We start from the raw sequence: 20,892 nt of genomic DNA on the forward strand, positions 1-20,892 counted from the left end.
TATTAAGGCCAGGAATATATTCCTAATAATTTTGGTAATCTTGCATTCAAGGTGGGAAAAAATAACTTCAAAAGATGTAAGACTGCATTTCAGTTGCAGTGCTTCATTCTATACTCAACAAGTCCTCATTGGCAGTTCACAAACTATTTTACAAAGGATCAAGAACATTTGCTCTGAGTGGAGAAGGGTTTATGGTGAGCTGGGTTTCCTACCTTCATGAGGAAGAAAAGCAGGATGATGACGAAGACACTGACTTTGGGATGGATCCAGGCAGCAGATTTCCCTAGCATCCGAGGGTCCCCTGTGTATCTTGCCCAAGTATAGTTATCAAAGAGAGTGCTGATGACTTCCCGTGGCATCAACTAAACAGCAAAAAAACCAGGCATGAGCCATGAGATTAAATGGAGTCAATATTCTACCTCTGTTCCAAGAAAGTGGAAGAGAATTTATTTGGTAATTCATGATTATGAGACTTAATTCACATTTTTAATCTTCAGGAAGAGAGATGGGACTTTACCTGAATTGGTGAAAGGATAGCTAATTTCACACATAGGGTAACATCTTCCTTAGGACTTGCTTAGGAGAGTAGACCTTTTTCAAGTTCTATATGAAGGAGATAGCAGAGACTATAAAGTCTCAGAATATAGTCCCTCCTCAGCCCAAACTCCTCCCAAATCTTTCTTCCCCTTTCCATAATGTAAAACCTTATGGTTTATTGGGACACAGGATAAAGGGAGATGGTTCTGCAGAACTGCACAGAATTACAAATACACATCCCACTCTCACCTCTCCTGCCATGAACTGCCCAAATCCTGGAGGAAAGGTCATGGTTGCTAAGAGAAAGGTTATAACCCCAGGGTAAACGAGGCGGCTGAAAAGAAATAAAAGTTTATTAAAATATAACCTTGCACTATCACTTCAGGACTATGAATGGTATTTCTGTCAAAGCTCTCTGCCACATCTGTATCCATTGCTTTGGAGTTCTCTTACTGGCAATTTAATGCCCTGCTCTGCTCATCATCATTATTCATAGAGAGTTTAACTGTCAGCAAAGCCATTTTTCCCATCAGAATTTATGTAATAGGAGGGGTGGAGGGAGAGAGGGATGTACAAAATGTACAGACCTGAGTACATAGAGGGGGCTGTGTACTTACAATGGTGTGTGGGCCTATTGCCAAAAGCCATCACCTCCTCCATTTGTCCTGATTATGCCAGTCTTGCCTTTTCATCCCCCATGCAAAGTAACCTGTTCTAGTGTATTTAAATGTAGGTTTTTCCATACATTTCTGCATACATCCCCCATTGCACAAATTCTTATGAGAAAAACTGCTTTTCTTTCCATCAAACTGCTGACTGTCACAATTTTTGGGGAAGGTGTCCTTGGTGGCCAGTGGGCCTAGCTGTGCTGGACCAGTGGGGCATAGCTGGACAGCAGGCTGAAGCCATCTGTGTTTTCCTACTGCTATGTCCAATCCCAGGATGGGTTTCTGGGTACACTGCAACACTTCATGGGCACGAAGACGACATGAGTCTAAGCTGCCTTCACATGCTGTGTTCACAGTACTGTCATCATCATTCATGTTCCCTGTGAATTACTAACAAATTACTATGTTCCCTACAGGAAGTTCTGGCTAAGATGCTGTGGTATTCAAGAAGACAAAACATAACCTTTAATTTCTTTCAGTCTAAGAACCTACAAAATTCTGAGAAATTAGAAACTCTGACTTTCTGAGTCAAAAGTTCAAAGTAAATTCCCACTTTTCAGGCTTTGCTCCACTTCTCTATTAACTCTGTTTGATGGCTTTGCTGGTGCTTCTGGGTAATGCTACTCAATGAAGAAAGACAATTTTTCTTCCACATAATAAATTGTTAGTTTGAACTTCATTTTAACAAGTGGTTTCCTTCTGCTCAGATCTGCAACTTGCTAAGAAGTGTAGGTCCTCCACACCTCTCAAATTAAAAATTATCACAGCATCAGATTTCTTCTGTAGAGGGACTGAAGACATGTACAGTTAGCCACCTTTTCGCTTTCAGTTTGTAACTTTGGAGGTTGTAACTTTATCAGAGAGAGGAAAAAAGTATCTTCAAGTGCCCTGTAAAACCTTGATTGCTAAGATTTTTATTTTCCTTTGCATTTCTCTTCCATGCTGCAATTCATACCACTTGGTTACTATCAGTTTCAGCTTTTGGTTCGTAAGTGTGCAGTAATTGCAATACTGCAGCATATTCTTTACATTTTTGGCCTACCTTTTGATTAAAAAACCCCTCAGGTTTTAAAGATATAATTAGATTTCAGTTGTATTTAATTTTCTCAAATATAAATGACATTGAATTTATTTTTTACACATTCTTAAAAAAAAAAAAATCAGAAGCAGCACAATGTAGAAGCATGATCATTGATTTTCTAATTAAAAAAAAAATTCTGTCCAATCAGTAGTTTCCCTTGTCCTCTTAATGGATATTATAGAGTCTCCCTTCTAAATCAAGAAGCTATTTGAAACTATTTGGCTGGCCAAGAATAAAATCCAGCTCAGAACAAATTCTCTTTATGTTTCTAGATATCTTACTCTCATATAATTTCAATTTCTCATATTTTTACTGTCTTAGACTTGAAATAGTTCTACTAACTTCTAGAAAGCATTTGTTACTATCCAATACCAGTTAGGTATAGAAATCTGGTCCTTAAAGAGAGTATCTTCAAAGGCACTCACTATTTGGTGAGAAACTGGCTCAGAGCCTTATGACGCCGGATGCATAGGACCACTTGGCGATTGAGATAAACAAAAAATGCTCCAAAGAATCCAGAACATATCCTAAAATGGAGAAAATGAAATAAAATTATACCAAAAAATAGGTAATGCAAAAACCACCAACCGAGGAAATGAGTTTGTTTTTAGTAGAATCATAGAATAGTTTTAAGATCATTGAATCCAACTGTAAACCCAACACTGCCAAGTCCACCACTAAACCATGTCCCTAACCACCACACCTACAGGGCTTTTAAATACCTCTGGGAATGGTGATTCCACCACTGCCCTGGGCAGCCTGTTCCAATGCTTGGCAACCCTTTCAGTGAAGAAATTTTTCCTAATATCCAATTTAAAACTCCCCTGGTGCAACTTGAGGCCATTTCCTCTTCTCCCGTTGCTTGTTACTTGGGAGAAGAGACCAACGCCCACCTCTCTACACCCTCCTTTCAGGTAACTGTACAGAGGGACAAGGTCTCCCCTCAGCCTCCTTTTCTCCAGGCTAAACAACCCCAGTTCCCTCAGCTGCTCCTCATCAGACTTGTGCTCCAGACCCTTCACCAGCTTCGTTGCCTTTCTCTGGACACACTCCAGTGCCTCAATGTTCTTCTTGTAGTGAGGGGCCTAAGACTGAACACAGTATTTAAGGTGCAGCCTCACCAGTGTCGAGTACAGGGGCACAATCACTGCCCTACTCCTGCTGGCCACACTATTTCATCTTCAGCTATTTATGATGTCTTTTAAATGTCACCTAGTGAGTTACTCCTACAGCAACTCACTTGTAGACATTGACTCCCTGATGAAAGTGGAGAGATTATTTTAGATCTCTTTGTCACGCACACTGCCATTTTACCACTTTAATTTTCTCTTGCTTAGAGGAGAAAATCTAATCTGTAAAAACCTATAAAATGATCTATAAAAAAAGGAATGAAAGATCTCAGTGGGGACTGGAGGAGAGCAACTGGGCACAGACTAGTATTGTCAGAACTTAGACATCAGGTTGGAGCAGGAAAAAGTAAAAATTAAGGGAGTTTAACTCTGATTCGGCAAAATTATATACCTACATCAAATGTTAAAAGTAATAGCAACTCTGGTGCCTAAAGCAAAATATGTACTCTCTACGATTCTAATCACAGAGGCCTGTGTTCCTGATCCTGATAAAGTCAAAAAAGTATAGTTGTCTAAGGACTGGCCTTGATCCTTGTGCTCTCTAGCTTAGTGAGATTGCATAAATAAGGCCTAATATTCAAAGGTGAAGTAAAAAAAAAAAAAAAAGTGTGTAAAAAGAGTGCATTTAGAATTGGTAAGGGAAAATATTATTTTATGTGGTAAATAATTAACCTACAGAATAATGAGGATAAACAGATAACATTTTAATTCTTTTAATTTTTAAAATTAATGGAATTTTCCTTTGTTATATATCATGCAGGCCTTTGCCAAATCTCATTCAAAGATTAATTTAGCTTACTTAAAAAAGTTTTATGCTGAAAAAATCCTACTTGACAATTTAAAAATTGCATAGAAACAAATTTAAACTAAATATAAAGCTGTTCAGAGAAAGACATGTCCAATGAGCTTCCCTTAAATATTTTAAGCCAGCACTGTTTAGCACTACTGTTAAAACAGACCAATTCCTTAGGCAATATAAGCCTAAGGGCTGCACAGTGAACTGAATTTCTTTAGAATACTTTATATTAAAAAATAGATCCCTCCATTCCTGCATATCAATTTGTCAATAGACTAGAAGTGCTTCTCCTGCATACATTTCAAAATTAATAACATTTTCTGAAGCAGAAGAACAAGATCTGCCTGTTGATATACTTTGGCTGGCTCAGTTTTTTTGTCCTACCTGAAAGTGAAGAGTTATGTTGGATAGAAAGAGAGTTCAACTTTGAGACTCAATGTTAAAAGACTTTGGAGCATTCTGAGTTGGCATCGGGACCTTATCCAAGACTATCTAAGCCTTTAGCTTTTTTTTTTTTTTTTTTTTTTTTTTAACTACCCAGGCATTTGAAAGCATTTCACAGTTGTCATATACTCACTCCTTTCCTAGCCTATGGGCAGTACTGCAAAAAACCAGCTCTACCAACTCTATCCAAAACTGAATGACAAGAAGTTTTGCATTCTATCAGCTGTAAATCATAAGGATTACCTTTGTCCTTTCCAGTCTAACCACATAGATTCCCCTGAGTTCAGTATGCAAGTCTATTTAAGGAGAATAACAAAGCGGATACCTGTTACTAGCAAAAGCTCCTGTATATTCATAGATTTTCAGTATATTTGATGTCTTCAAAAAATCCCACTCAAGTTCATATTCAAGTAAATTAATACGAGAGCAGCCTACTAAAAGGAGCTAGAAAACCTCAGCTATATTTCTGGTCTTGGATCCAGGTCTTGCAAAAGAATATGTACACAGTGCCAGCACTGTTCTTTGTTCCAGCAGTATATTCCCCTCACTACTGCTCTGCAGTGATTTCCCTGGAGACTCTCTGAAGCTCTAACCCAAGACTTTACCTCAATTCCACACTCAGTTTTTCTCTAGTATCTCCCAATTCTCTTCTCATTTTTCTTAATTTCATTCTTTCATTTTCCAAAATTTTCCCCACCAATGAAACCAACATGGATATCACCAAAAATAAATAAAATAAAACTGACACTCCTCTTAATAAATTAGCTGTTTTTCTCACTGGTTCCAATTATGGTTCAGTTACCCTTGCCACCATGTCAAGTGTACCAACCTCCCTTGAAAAGGGTAATTATTCTGACCTTGTAAAAGGGAAACTTCCTGTTTAAATCTTTTGTCCTGTTTTTGTCAAAGGAAAAGCATATACTTGTTGGGTCAGTTAATTTGGGAATGCCATCAATATGGTTAAAGGGCCATTCAGTAAATCTATACCTAGACCAAGTTAAACTCACTTTGTTTGTTTTTTTAATTTATTTTTTCCCAGAACTTAATTTCTGAAAAGATGTATGGAAAGGAAATATTAAATAGCTTGATAATAATCACATTTCCTTCCTTACCCATTGTGTTGCCTGGGCACCATATCTGAAGGAGGAATCCCAACAAGCAGAGGCCTTAATTGTGACAATCAAACTGTTTAAAAGAGCTGTAACTCTTGCAAAAATATTCCTAATAGAGCTCACATGATAACCTTTGTGGACCAAAGAGCCAGGCTCCTGGGAACTTACCCTATTACAGCAAATGCTGGCAGCTCTTGCAGATCGAAGGGGAAATCCATGCGAAAATTTGTTCTAAACAGGGCTGTGATGGTATCTGTGAGAGGAAAAAGAGGTAGAGGAGGAAAGGGAATTGAGAAGTTGAATGCTGTAAAAGCTAGGAGCAGGGAGAGGGGAACTAGTAATTTACATGGTCCTTTGTGGTTTAATGACATTATATACAATATTACAGATTGGCAGACTGCTCTGATTTTAGCAATGCCTGTTTCCACGGTTAGCAAATGGGCCTAAGTTGCAGCAGCCAACCAGAACGGGCCAGGTGTTATTTGGAAAGTACAGAGAATGGTGTAAAGCCAGCCAACAAAGCCATCAGTCACCAGAAGCTAGCAAAGATTTTATGGGTTTAAGAAAGAAAAGAATTTTGGTGAGGTGCTACACAACTTATTTGTACCCATGTACTCTGATGTGATTGCTTCTCTACCTGTTTCTTCCTGGTAGCAATGATGCAGCTTGGAGGTAAAATAATTACAATAAAAGAAGTGTTAAAGAAGCTGCATAAATATACTATCATAATTCACAGGATTGCATTGCAGTATTGTAATGCCTTCCAATAAATCCATTTGATAGCCACATCTGCTTGGAACTCTTTACATTTTATCTCAAACATATTCTGGAAGAAGATGGCAAATGCTTGCCTAAGCAGGAAACTTACTTCACATATTATGTATGAATTTGCAATAGTTTACATGTTCCACATGAACATTGCAGGCAGATGTGCATAGTGCACAGTGAGAGAAGCATTTTCTTCTGCTTTCAGGTACATTAACCCGCCCCATACAATGGCTTGCTTACTGGGTGATAGCAGCGGCCATACAGGAAACTAGCACAAAGACATCTGATTATCTACTGAGTGCATAACTTCTGCGGGTAGACAAGACTTTAGAGATTGTGAAGACATCATAGAATCATAGAATGGTTTGGATTGGAAGGGACCTTAAAGATCACCTAGTTCCAATCCCTCTGCCGTCAGCAGGGACACCTTCCACTAGATCAGGTTGCTCAAAGCCTCATCCAGCCTGGTCTTAAACACTTCCAGGGAGAAGACACAAGAGGGGACACAAGAAAAACCTTTGCACAAACAGTCTGAAAAGACCAGGCTTGTAACTTTCAGAAGGAAATGAGCAAGAAAAGACATGAAAGATAAGTTAGAGTAAGCATGATAAAAGATCATAAAATAATGAGTGACTTAGCTAGACAAAAGTTTCTACTTCCTTAATAAAAGGATGAGGAGACCAGCAACACAGACAAAGAAAATTTGAAACTATGAAAAGGAACTATTTTTCATAGACAATTGGATCACGGAACTTTATAACCCAGACAATCAATGAAGCAGAATGTAAGGAGCCATTAATGTGCATATTAAAGCTGTCTGGATGATTTTGAAGAAGAGGCAGTAATTAAGATGTTTCAGGATTAAGATAATTTCTAATGATTTGAGACATCAGCAAGGGAGTTAGAGTAGATAAAAATGGAGGATAGGAGATTATGTCCTGTCATCTGGCTTCAAATTTCTTAAATTTTCCTTTGGAAAGAATAGAAAGATATAGTTTTTGTGACAGATCTGAATACCCCTCAGTATGAGGCAGTGTTTCACAAACAAAGATGTAGTTACTTTCTACATTGAAGTAGAAAATGTGGTCACTTTCTATAGTCAGGAGAATATTCAAGCCAAATCATGTTTTAGCATAAAACAATACCCAACACCGTGAAGTCAAGAGAGCCATAAGTTATAGCAGGTTTCAATAAGGGAACTGCCCACATGGAGCTCAGATCAATAAAATAGATGTAATTGTAAGAAAAAAAAGATAAAGACATTATAAGCAAGAAACTTACAAAGAAATGTCAGCCTTCTGCATCAGCTGGAACTCCATTCCACAGTATCTGAAACGCTCTCCTGAACAAGCTTGTCCTATTATTTCTTTCTGCACAAATGTTGCACTCATGCTTTTCAGTGACTTGAGACAGTTATTTTTTCAGGACCTTCAGTCATACCCTACCAATCCTGTAGTCTCCTAATCATTTTACCATCTCAATTTTCTAGACTAATTTGTTTTTATGCTTCTAGTCAAAAGATAACCAAAGCAGACCGTGGCATTTCCAGCAGAGCGCAGCAGCATACACTGCAGTATGTATTATATCCTCTGCAATGGGATACCTCTATGTTTACAGCCTTGACATTATGCTGAGTAGAGGCAAAAATCCCACCTCAGAGGCTCTCTTACTTGATGGGGACTCATATTCAGTCATTTTTCAGTCATATCCTCAACACACCTAGGAACAGGTTGTATAATTGATGACGTAAAAAACTTCCCTTCCTCTTCCCTTCTGTACTGCTGGAATTGACATGTCATGGCAGAAGTTTCAAACATCATGCAAGGTTGTGGTTTTGAGGAAGATGGAAAATAATAAATCAACAGAGGTACTTTTGTGCAGTGTAGGAATGGTTTGTAGCTTACCTGCATCCTTGTTCCAAACAGCAAGGACTCGGAAAATGAAGGCACTAAAGGTAGCTGCAAAGAAACCTCTCCAATAATTGCGCACGGCAAAGTAAGTGGAAGTGACCTCAATGCTGAAAAGGACCCCTAGAAAGAGTTGGAAAGGGAGCAAAGTTAAAATCAGAAGTGTAATGTTAGAAGCATGGGAGGCTTCTAAATAGTCTTCTAGAGCAGTGGTCTCCAAACTTCTTTGATCACACACCCCTATCAATAAAAAATAGTTGAGCATGTATCGCCCAATATATGTGTATTCATTTAAAAATTATATACGTGTACTATTGTACCAATATATTATGTACAATATAAAACATACCCCAAAAATAGAAATTAAAAAAGAATGAGCATCTCTCTGCTGAGGAAAGGCTGAGAGACCTGGGTCTGTTCAGCCCGGAGAAGAGCAGACTGAGAGGGTATCTCATCAATGCTCATCAATACCTAAAGGGCAGGTGTCAAGAGGATGGGGCCACTCTTCAGTGGTGCCCAGCAACGGGACAAGGGGCAACAGGCACAAACTGGAACAGAGGAATTTCCAGCTGAAGATGAAGAAAAACTTATTTATTCTGAGTGTGCCAGAGCCCTGGAACAAGATGCCCAGAAAGGTTGTGGAGTCTCCTTCTCTGGAGATATTCACAACCCACCTGGACGCCATTGGGCAGCCTGCTCTAGATGTACCTGCTTTGGCAGGGAGGTTGGACCAGACGATCTCCAGAGGACCCTTCCAACCCCTACCACTCTGTGATTCTCTGATTCTGCAAAGATTAAACAAACAAAATTCTAAATATTATTTATTTATTTATTACTGGATTTTTTTGTTCTCACTCAAAATATTTATATTCTTTATTTTAGAGAATTTTGGTTTAACACTTTGTGATACAGTGACTCAGAGGTCTAGGTCTATGTTCAGTTTATTTTGATACTTGGTCTTAATGGCTGTCACAGATAAAAAAGATATCTCACAAAGATACGTAGATCCAAATGCAAGAAATGCATCATTGGCTGTGCTGACTAAATCATAATACTAGGTTTTCAATCCCATCCACCACTTATGCAAAGATTTTTATTTAAATTTGGATAGTGAATTTCCATCTTCCCTTGTGTCAATCAGTTGTTCTTGCAAACTAGTCAGAAGGTGTTGTTTTTTCATATCTTTAGCAAATGGGTTCAAAACCCACTGAAACTCTTAATCTGGAAGATTTTTAAACAGGTTAGAAAGTTCTGTTTCCACGATTTTAAAGTGTACACTTGTGACAGTTTTTATAGGTGACACATTTACATTGTATTTGGCAACAAATTCACAAAATCTCCCCAAGTTTCTTTTGGAAAGAAGTTGCTTTCTCACCCACTGTTAGAATGTCACTTTCACCTTGAAGGGGTTTGTCAAATATGTTTATTTTTTCCAAAACAACTGCTGGGTAGAATAGTACTGACAGATACTTGTCATCACAGAAAAGATCAGCAAATTCAGAATACACTTCTTTTTTTGTAAAAGAAAAATATGTAACTGGTCTTTAAATTCAACAAGTCTTTTGAAAGTCCATTGCCAAGAGATAACCAGCAAATGTCTGTGTGGTACAAAAGTTTATCATAGTCACTCCCCATCTTGTTATGAAGTAGTGTAAAGGTTGTACTGTTCAAATGTCTTGGTTTTATGAAATTAACCATACTGGTGACATCCTGTAGCACTCTGTGCCTGTCTGGCTCCCATTTCTTTACTTCAATAGCTTGCCTATCAGCAACGCAGTGAATTTCAGGTGTGGTGCTATCTGTGTAACCTCATCACTTTTCTTATGCCAAGTCAAAGCAGTTGCTCCCCTGGTCATTACACTTGCACAGCTTTTTTACAAAACATGTTTATTAAAGAAGTAATTTACTGTTGAGAATATAGCTCCTCTGGTAGATCTTTCCTTCAGCGGCTCACAGAAGGTGGTTCTTCACATCTTTCACTATCAAAACAATCTAGCAAGTAACATAAGCTGAGACATGTTAGAAACATCTGCCCTTTCATCCAGCTGCACAGCAAGCCTCTCACACTGTGTAATTTGTGCTGATACTTGTTTCTTCAGCAGTGTTTTCTGATTAGCTGGTCATTGTTTTTACCTCAGAATGTGGCTGATTAAAAGCTTCTACCAGGAGAATCATAGAATCATGGAATGGTTTGGGTTGGAAGGGATCTTAAAGATCATCTAGTTCCAATCCCCCTGCCATCAGCAGGGACACCTTCCACTAGACCAGGTTGCTCAAAGCCTCATCCAGCCTGGCCTTGAGCCCTTCCAGGGGGGGGGCAGCCACAGCTTCCTTGGGCAACCTGATCCAGTGTCTGACCACCCTTACAGTGAAGTGTCAGCTCTGCCATTTTCTTGTCAGTCGTCTGTGCTCACATTATCAGTATTCAATCTCTTTGCAGGAATCTTTTTAAGCCATAGTATTCTCTTCAATCTCTTTGCAGGAATCTTTTTAAGCCACTTGTCCATTTTCTGAGGGTTAGTTTAGTTAACACTAAATCATATAATCTGTACATCCACTTAAGTGGGCACACATTGATTGCAATACATTGCAATATGGTGAAAGTGAGCAAATGAGTGAGTGCACCACTGCCAGCCCTCTGTGTTGTGAGCAATTCTACAGCCAGGACACCTCATGCACTGTAAGTGACAAGTGGCCATCTGACACATGGATCGAGTGAGGGCACCAGTGTCAATAGGTGTACTGAACATTAGTAAAGCCTATTTTATTTCTTATTTTTATAGGTTTTTTTTTTTAAAAGGAATTCCAAAATTTTCTTCTCACACCCCAGTAGATCATGTTGCACACCCCCTGGGGTATGCACACCCCAGTTTGGAGACCACTGTTCTAGAAAACCTTCCCCTCTTGCCTCTGGGAGGCTGACAACATGTGGGAAAAAGACTGTGTCAGAGATGCAGGGAAGGTTGGTTACATTAAAGGTAAGTTTCTTTGTTCGAGGTAAATGACAGATCAAAAATACAAGTGCAGGAAAGGGGGAGAGGAGAAGACGACTAGGCAGGAGAGGATTTAGGTACCTGAGAAAAAAGAAACAGAGCAGCCACTTGCCTCCAAGTGGTGTCCCAAAGCAGCAGCCGACCCCCACAGCGCAACCCACGGTCAGGACATCTGTGTAATAATATGGCTGCTACTGGTGAAAGAGACAGAGAGAGACAGACAAACAAGAAAGAAGGAAGGAAAGCAGGGAGTGAGTAACAGAATTGGCAGGTATGGCCACATGCTGTCACCCAGCTCTGTCACCAGTCTTAGAGTTACAACTACATTTATCTCACTTCTCCCTTCTGGATGGCTTCAAAATATTCAAAAGATAAGATCTGGTACAAGACAGGCATACACCTGGAGTCAGATTTTCAAGACACACAGAGAAGGCAGAATCTCATCTTTCGTTGAAATATGCACGTTTCTGTCACTGTAGAAGAAATGTCTTGTGGAAAATCCTCCAAAGCGTGGAGGTCACACATGTATGTTTTACTCCACCTCTTTTAGTTTGTCAGGAAATCTCAGGATACACACATGTCAGAGAGTGCCTCAAAAAACTCACCCTGTGAGTTTGTGTGTACAAGGCACATGCATCTCCAGATCTGAGTGTGGACAGATGCTGAAGGTCCTGTCACTCTGGGTAGCTGAGTAGGTAACAGATCACCTAGTAAAGCGTTGTGCTGTCCTGGTGAAAAAAATCACGATAACAAAGGGAAATGGAAGGTATACAAGGTAGAGTCTCCCCTGAGACAGTTTTGAAGACATAGAGTTGTTGAAAGGGAGAAAATGCTCTCCTAGTCTTTCTCCAAGATTTGGCCCTGAAATGCCTGAGAATGGTGAAAGTTAAGCAAATAGGTTTCTTCTTTCTTTTTTCTGTTGTCTAAATCCTAGGTGGTGTGTAATACACCAGTGTTAAAAGCCTGTGTATTTGGTACTTTCCACTGTCATGTCTTCCCAAAGTAGCCTGTCAGATCTCCCATAAGAGTTTTGAGAAAGGGTGGTCTTGTGTTACGGTGGGCCATGTGGTAGACTGAGTGGCCAGGATGAATTCTAAGGCCAGAAGGTCATGAATTCCTGTTTACCTGAGCAGGTGTTTGATAGAGCCTCAACCAAGAGGTGTCTCAAGGCTGTCTCTGCACAGTCCAACAAAAAAGGGCCATGAACTGTTTGCTGACCCAGAACAATGTGTCCTTATCCACAGCTTTGTCCTAGGTAAGTTCTGGGTCCTATTGCTGCCCCTGTGGCCTTAATATATAATAATGTCCATACTGGGGATGGGATTCATAGAATCGTTTAGGTTGGAAAAGACCTTTAAGATCATAAAGTCCAATCATAAACCTCACCCTGCCACATCCACCACTAAACCATGTGCCTGAGCACCACGTCTACATGTCTTTTAAATACCTCCAGGGATGGTGACTCCACCACTTCCAAGGGCAGCCTGTTCCAGTGCTTGACAACCCATTTGGTGAAGAAATTTTTCCTAATATCCAATCTAAACCTCCCTTGGTGCAACCTGAGGCCGTTTCCTCTTGTCCTACTACTTATTACTTGGGAGAAGAGACTGACCCCCAACTCGCTACATCCCACTTTCAGGTAGTTGTAGACAGTGACAAGGTCTCCCCTCAGCCTCCTTTTCTCCAGACTAAACAAACGATCCCAGTTCCCTCAGCCACTCTTCATCAGACTTGTGCTCTAGACCCTTCACCAGTTTTGTTGCCCTTCTTTGGACACACTCCAGCACCTCCATGTCCTTCTTGGAGTGAGGGGCCCAAAACTGAACACAATACTCAAGGTACCCACCACTGCCAAGAACAGGAGGACAGTCACTGCCCTAGTCCTGCTGGCCACAGTATTGCTGATACAGGCCAGAATGCTACTGGTCTTCTTGGCCATCTGTGCACAGCAGTGTGCTGGTTCATGTTCAGATGGCTGTTGACCAACATCCCCAGGTCCTTTTCCGCCTGGAAGCTTTCCAGCCACTCCTCCCCAAGCCTGTAGTGTTGCATGGGGTTGTTGTGACCCAAGTGCAGGACCCGGCACTGAACCTTGTTGAACCTCGTTGAACCTCATACAGTTGGTCCTGCCTCATTGATCTAGTCTGTCTAGATTGCTGAGATCTAGATTGCTGCAGAGCCTTCCTACCCTCAAGCAGATCAACACTTCCACCCAGCTTGGTGTCATCTCCAAACTTACTCAGGGTGCACTTGATCTCCTTGTCCAGATCATTGATAAAGAGCTGGATCCAATAATGAGCCCTGGGGAACACCACTTGTAACTGGCTGACACCTGGAGTTAACCCCATTCTCCACAACACTTTGGGCCCAGCTACCTATCCAGTTTTACACCCAATGAAGAGTACATTCTTGTCCAAGCCATGAGCAGCCAGTTTCTCCAGCAGAATGCTGTGGGAAATGGTGTCAAAGGCTTTACTGGGGTCTAAGTAGATAACATGCACAGCCTTTTCCTCATCCACTAATCAGGTCACCTTGATGTAGAAGGAAATCAGGCTGGTCAAGCAGGACTTGCCTTTTATAAACCCATTCTGACTGGGCCTGATCATCTGGTTGTCCTCTATGTGCTGTATGATGGCACTCAAGATGATTTGCTCCAGGTCAAACTGACAGGCCTGTAGTTCCCTGGATCCTCCTTATGGCCCTTCTTGAAGATGGGCATCACATTTGCTATCCTCCAGTCAACTGGGGCCTCTCCAGTTAGCCAGGACTGCTGATACAAGATGGAAAGTGGCTTGGTGAGTACCACTAGCAGCTCCTTCAGTACCCTTGGATGGATCCCACCCAGCTCCATAGACTTGTGTATGTCCAAGTGGTGTAGCAGGTCACTAACCATTTCCCCTTGCGTCACGGGGGCTTCATTCTGCTCCCTGTCCCTGTCTTGCAGTTCAGGGAGCAGGGTACTCCAAGAACAACTGGTCTTAAAGACTGGGGCAAAGAAGGCAGTAAGTACCTCAGCCTTTTCCTCTTCCTTTGCCACAATGCTTCAGTTCGAAGTGACAGGAATAGTGGGAGGATTGTGTTATAGCCCACCAGCTTGATGAAGAGTTCGAAACTGAGGATGTATGCAACATGGCCTGCAGTATGGCGAAAGGTAATTCAAATTGTTTGGACATGCAAAGCCTGATAGGACAGTGTTGAACAGTATGAGATAGAGAGACATCAGTTAGACCACCCTCCTTTAATCTTTTCTCCTTTAGGCTAAGTAAACCCAGCCTCCTCAGTCTGTCCTCATATACCATTACTCCAACCTCACAACCATCTTACTGGCCCTTTGCATCTCTCTTATATGGAGAACCCAAAACTTTACACACTGATATTTCTGTTCTTCAGTCCACTGATGAAGCAATCATATAGTAGTTTCCTGTTCACATTATCACTTCCTATCATACTTGCTATCATCTCCTGCCCTTAGATGTTGCTACTCCTTTCATGAAAGGTTTTTTGAACTTGTGTTCTCTACTCGATCCTTATTGATTTTCTGGACAGGTCTCAGTGCTCTCCAGGTTGAACAATACCCATAGCAGACAGGGACTGAACAAGCTGCATCATTACAAATTAGTGCATTAATAGGTGTCACTTTTCCTATAACCTTCCCTTTCTTTCACCGCCACCAGTTACAGGCAAAAAGAATGAACTCATGTTGCTAAAGCGGAGAGGTATCTGTGGAGAACCTGCCTGAGAGCAGGAAATCTCACAGCAAGAGGCTAAATGAGTTGTACATTAAATGTCACACATAGGAAGACACTTGCCTCCAAGAGGAGCCCCGAAGCAACATCCAACTCCAACTGCGCAAGCCGCCACCAGGAGGTCGAGCTGCCTATGCACATTCTGGAACAGAGAGTGCAGCCAGAGAAGGGCATGCGGGGGTTAGAGGGAGCACAGCCGGGGGGTTAGGATCCAGAACAATGAAACAAAGCAACAGCCAGCAGCAGGTTCAGCCATTGCTATTACAAATAGAAGGCTCTACACACTTTATTGCAAGTCTTTAGTACTGTCAGCTGGTCTTCAGCAGTGACATCTGGTCCTTACTCAGAGACAGGATTTACTCAAGTAGGACAGCACCTCCCATTGTTGTATTACACAGCCAGTCTCTGCTAGGGGCCTGTATGTAAAGCAGTTCCTACATTTAGCTATATATGCAGTTAGATTTTTTAATACAACTAGTCAATACAGTGATCAGCCTGCAGAGGCTGTTCTGTGACAGCAAAAGCCCAGAGAGAGCGTCAGTGCCTAAAATTAGCAATGCTGTATAAATTTGGCTTAAAGACAAATTGATCTTTGTCTGCAGCTACTTTTTTATACAGACAATGATTGCAGTGCAACGGTATCGGCATAAGGAGATTGGAACCTTGTCGAATGCATATTCCTAACCAGTCGCTGTGTAATTGGTAGGTAACATTGGTGATCCTGCACAGTTACTTGACTGTATATCTGGCCTCCCACTACCATTTTCTTTGGCTTGTATTTTACTGCTCTGTAGCAGTACAGTGAACTTCAATCCACATGTTTCCTCTGTATTTTGTGGCCTACCAATACTATGCTATGTGTCTTAGGAGCTGAACCTGTGGAAGACCTGTATGCAGAGATACGTGCCTTACCTCATACACACCACAGAAGATTGACATGAACTTGCTGAGTACTGCAGCACAGATACTGGCAATATGCACAAACGGACCCTGCAAGAGAAGAGGAAGAGAAAACCAGAGAGGATTAGTCACTGTTTACTGACAGCCATTTAACCATTGCAGATCTCATAATTTCTCTTGGCCATCCCAGCCAGTCCTCCAATCTTTTTTTTTTTTTTTTTTCCTCCCTCTTAAGGACTATATCTGACTTGTGTTCTTTGATATTTTCTATATCAAGCCTTTCAAAGTGGAAGGAAAATGGCCAAAGGAAGATAAATGTTGCTGGAAAGAGCAGAGTTTTGAGAAGAGGAATGGTGGCAAAATAAATAAAACATTTATAGACTGTTCTTCCACAGACAACCCCACTCACCTCCCAGACCCTGGCCACTACTGCACATGAAAACAGAAATATTCACCTCTTTCCCCACAGGCATGCCACTTCCAAGCCCAGCTGTGAGGCTCACAACTTTGGCCACAAAAGCTTTGAGAGTGAGATATTCCTTGAGGACCACTCCCCTCATAATGGTCTTGAGCTCTGGGATCCCTGACCCTGAAAACAACAGCAGAGCAGAGGATGAACAAAATCTGCAGGCAAATGGCACAAGAAAAAGAGACAGACAGAAACAGATCTTGCCATGCCTTCTGCCCTCACCAACAGCCTGTGGAGAGACGAGTTGGCAGAAAGTGGCCGCAAACAGAATAAGAACAAGTGGGTAGGAGACCCATGCCAGATACTGCATTGGAACATTCGGGTGCAGCTCTCTGTACATCCACTTGTAGGCTGTAGGTAGACAAACAAAGAAGTTGTCAGTAACCACAGTCACAGACAAGTTGGTAGACATCAAAGAATCACACACTTGATAAACCTGCCCGTACAAAATCTCACTGAGAAATGCCATCCTAAAGTCCTCATTTTCTAAGACAAGCCTTGTAACATTTTGAGGACTGGTTCCCAAATAAAACAGGCATTCTGCAGGAATGGATAGAAGTGGCTCTCTGTTCTTAGACACTGTTAATACCTGTGCCCAAATGTGGCGTAAGAAGTATGTTATGTGCAGTTGTGAGGATGAATCATTGTACAGGGTCTTTTCATTTGGCAGCCCGAGGGCCTTATGTGGGTCCTGGAGGCCAATAAAGTGGTCTGCCAATAGCTAGTGCTCTCTCCTCCACCTTAATCACATGAGAAATCATTCTTTTTTAAAAATCAGATTAATATATGTGCTTATGTTTTGCCTTTTAGAGCAGCAGCATGAAGGGAGCTGTGCCAGCTGTTAAAAAAAGCAGTGGTACCATTGCTCAGCCAAGTACAACAGCGTGAGCTACTGAGAATTCATCTTCTTTGCCTGAACTGGCTTCTCACAGAGAAGGAGGCTGAGACTTAGTGGAGGGGAAGAGAAAAATCCCAAAGAATTCAGCTGCAGGGAGTATGAAGGACAGGGTCCCCCTGAGACTGGTAGGCTAAGCCAGACACCTGGTAGATGGGGAAGCTCTAGAAGGAGGAACACTGGGCTGAAGGGATATTGGGAGCTTTGAGGAACTGCAGTGTCTGGTGAACATCAGCAGCCAAGGGCACTGAGAGGAAAGGGCTGGTGTGAGTGTGCAGGGCAGGGTTGGGACACTGAGGGCAAGGACAAAGGAACAGTACAGTTAACAGGACCTGGGCAATGCTGTATGTGCCTGTGTGGACGGAAATGGGGGGCAGGGAGACTGAAAGATCTTGTCATTGTTATAGCTGGGAGAGAGACCACAGGACAAATGCGTGGAAGGGATATAAGACAGTGATTAGGAGATCTTTGTGAAAAGAGTCAAAGGAGAGAGCACTGTGTGTCCAGGTAGCAGGAAACTGCAGGGCACTGTATAAATAAAAATTGGAAAGAAAAATAATGAGGTAAAAAACAGAAACAGTGTCAAGAGGGCATCTAAGAGCACCTACCCTCCCCACCCTCTATGTGCTAAGTAGACCTGGGGAGGACAGGAACCTGTATAATAGGAAGGACCACAGTATCACTTCTCCTTTTCTCTACTATGTTGCAAGTACTTCAGACTTCCAAGGCAGTGAGGGGTGAGGATGGGGCACTGATGTTACAGGGGGAGGAACACTGGTCATTGGGCTTTGTTAAACATTCATATCATTTATGGTATGCTTTTGCAACACCTGAATGGGACCCACCCTGTAGGCTCTTTGCACTGGCATAATCCATTCCCCAGCTCACCAACGCCATGACCAGACCCAACAGAACCAGGAAAATCCAGTCCTCTCCAAGCTTCTTGGTAACATATTTCTGGATGCGTCTAGCACAGTCTGTGGAAGGAAGAGTGAACAGAAAAACTGAGGGAACAGAAATGAAGTTTGTGTCTGTCTCTCCTCTCCCATGCTGGGAACTGACTACAATAAGGATTTATTTGGAAGCACCCTGGGCTCAGTGTTGAAGAACTGGTACCCATCCCTCTCTTACACAGTCCTGCAAATTCTTATCCAGTTTAAAAAAAAAAAAAAAAAAAAAAAAAGGAGGGGGGATTAGAATTCTTGTCTTTTTGCCTTGCTTAAATTCCATCTCTCTGGCTGGCTTACCCAATATCTTGTCACAGGGTAATGAAAAATGAATTGTTCTTGCCTTGACATTTGGAATAGTGCTCTTCTTTGATCTCTACTTGACTCTCACGTTTCAGGAATCTTTCATTGTTCTTTTGGGCCTCATTCTTATTCAGTAGTTTTGCTGCTTCCTTCTCTGCAAAGTTGGTTATCTGGTCTGTGTATTGGCCATAAAGCTAGAGAAACAGAAAACAAGAGAGATCAAAAGCAAAAGGTAAGGTAAATGCTCCTCCACAAATAGCATTAAAGATGAAAAGGCAGATCTACTAATAGTCAGAGGTGCAGACCCAAATGTACCCAAGCAGGGAGACAGAGACATAGAAACTTTGACAGGTGCAGCTCAACTTTTTTTTTTTTTTTCCTTGTCCTTTCTGCTTCCCTCTTCCCAATCTCAAAAATCTTTTCATCTCCTTTTTGTGCATACAAGATATGGCCACAGAATATTAGTTGCTTTCTAACACCCCGAGAAAGAGCCAGCTCTGGTCTGAAGAGATTGAGCAGGCTTTCTGGAGGTACAAAAGAAGGTCAAAATAGTTCACATGAGGCTGCCACCCTCAGGGCTCTCTCATAGACTTCAGCAGCACTGTGAAACATCTCTGAAGGTTTCTGAGAGGTATTACACTATCAAACAGGCTGCAGGAATGTCCTGCATCTGTTCCTCCTGCTGCCAAGGAATGCTTAAAGAGGGCGCACAGCCACTGATAGTGCCTGTGGAGGAAAAGCAGCATCAGCTCAGAAATATCACAGAGTTCTGCACACCTCCTCCCATTATTTACCCAAATCATCATACTAAGTCCTCACATACCTCCAGCTCCTCTGAATTTCCTAGGTACCTAATCTGGTCTTTGTCTTCAGATACTAAACTCGATATGCAGTTGATTATATGCAATTCACAAGTAGATACATGTGCTTACCAGTGACATTTCACACATAGATCTGCAGTAAACTTGGCAGTTGTGCCATCTTGTCAACAACAAGATCTCAAGGGAGCTTGAAGGATCCTGACTGTGCCCCCTTGTTTGTTTATCAGATTCGCTCAAGAGCAGCTATCTTACCTCACTCTTTCAGAGTATGGGTGGGGAAGGTGCGCATTTGAGAAGCAGAGAATAAGCCTCTCCTCGTCACATGCCCTGCAATGAACCAGCTTTGGCTTTACTTGAGTTCAGGTTACTACCCGATGCATGGCCTGTGATCTTGGCACTTCCCACCTGTGGGAACATGGCTCTTTGCTTTCTCCCCAGCCCAACATTTGCCTCTGTAAGATTTTCTGAGTGGCAGGAGGAGAGTGAGCAATGCTCCGATCAGCAAAATCAGACACCTCAGCTGGAGAATGAGAAGGCATATGAGAGATATAAAGCACTACCACACACTTGGGAAACATTTCTGTTTGACAGCTTCGTGTTTTCTCCTTTCGAGGTGACACGGGAGATGTTGCTCCTGTTCCCTGGGGATGTCCTTGGACTGAAACATCATCTATACAATGGGGATAAGGTAGCTGAACTGTTTGTAAGAGAATTTGAGATCAAACAGATTCAGAGACTCCCAGAAAGACTTACACTGGAAAGCACCTCTGGAGGTTTCTAGTGAAGCCTCTGCTCACAGCACACAAACTCCAAAGCCAGATCAGGCTGCTCAAGACTTTGTCCAGGCAACTCCTAAACATCTCAAAGAGTGGAAATTCCCCAGCTTCTCTGAGCACCTGATTTAGTCCTCTACCAATTCATATTTCCACATAACAAATATGACTGAAGGTCTTAAGTAGTTTATTTATTTATTTGCATATATTCCTCAAGAGGCACTTGAAATGTGTGCAATAGCTCCTTTCAAAATCCCCAGTGTTTTTTTCACAGAACACACATCCAGGCTTTTAAAAATAATCCTGTTTTTAAGGTGGCTTACCTGCTATACCTTAAACAAATTGATCCTATCTGAACACCTGAAAGTGTTCTTCCATTCATCACTCTATTGGAAGCTGAAAAATTTAAGGTAATTATTAACCTCATGATTATCAACAAGCTCTAGGCAAATCAAGCAATGCAGACTCTTTGCAGTAAGGAATGGCCATGCTCTGACCCTCATACAGACAGGACAGTGAAACATCAGGTTGAAGAACTTAATATACAAGGTAAGTTGTCAATATAGAATCCAGTCCTAAATAGCAGACTGCTCTTTTTTTTC

The 20,892-nt window shown here is 41.6% G+C and overlaps 1 protein-coding gene across 1 annotated transcript in view; it reads right to left on the reverse strand.

Annotated features, from left to right (window-relative positions):
- Window positions 1-20,892, reverse strand: part of CLCN1 (chloride voltage-gated channel 1) — a gene marked incomplete at its 3' end in the record, with an annotated part of 40,810 nt that overhangs the window by 9,676 nt on the left and 10,242 nt on the right. The window contains exons 3-13 of the mRNA XM_029086589.1: window positions 18,737-18,890; window positions 18,292-18,423; window positions 16,774-16,902; window positions 16,538-16,671; window positions 16,095-16,172; window positions 11,549-11,627; window positions 8,441-8,566; window positions 5,937-6,021; window positions 2,712-2,813; window positions 787-871; window positions 213-362 (exon numbers count right to left, since the gene is read on the reverse strand). Coding sequence (XP_028942422.1) covers window positions 213-362; window positions 787-871; window positions 2,712-2,813; window positions 5,937-6,021; window positions 8,441-8,566; window positions 11,549-11,627; window positions 16,095-16,172; window positions 16,538-16,671; window positions 16,774-16,902; window positions 18,292-18,423; window positions 18,737-18,890 — 1,254 coding nt within the window. The remainder of the gene's footprint in view (window positions 1-212; window positions 363-786; window positions 872-2,711; window positions 2,814-5,936; window positions 6,022-8,440; window positions 8,567-11,548; window positions 11,628-16,094; window positions 16,173-16,537; window positions 16,672-16,773; window positions 16,903-18,291; window positions 18,424-18,736; window positions 18,891-20,892) is intronic.

This window comes from Antrostomus carolinensis, unplaced genomic scaffold, assembly GCF_000700745.2.
Source record: "Antrostomus carolinensis isolate BGI_N321 unplaced genomic scaffold, ASM70074v2 scaffold8298, whole genome shotgun sequence".
Taxonomy (NCBI): domain Eukaryota; kingdom Metazoa; phylum Chordata; class Aves; order Caprimulgiformes; family Caprimulgidae; genus Antrostomus; species Antrostomus carolinensis.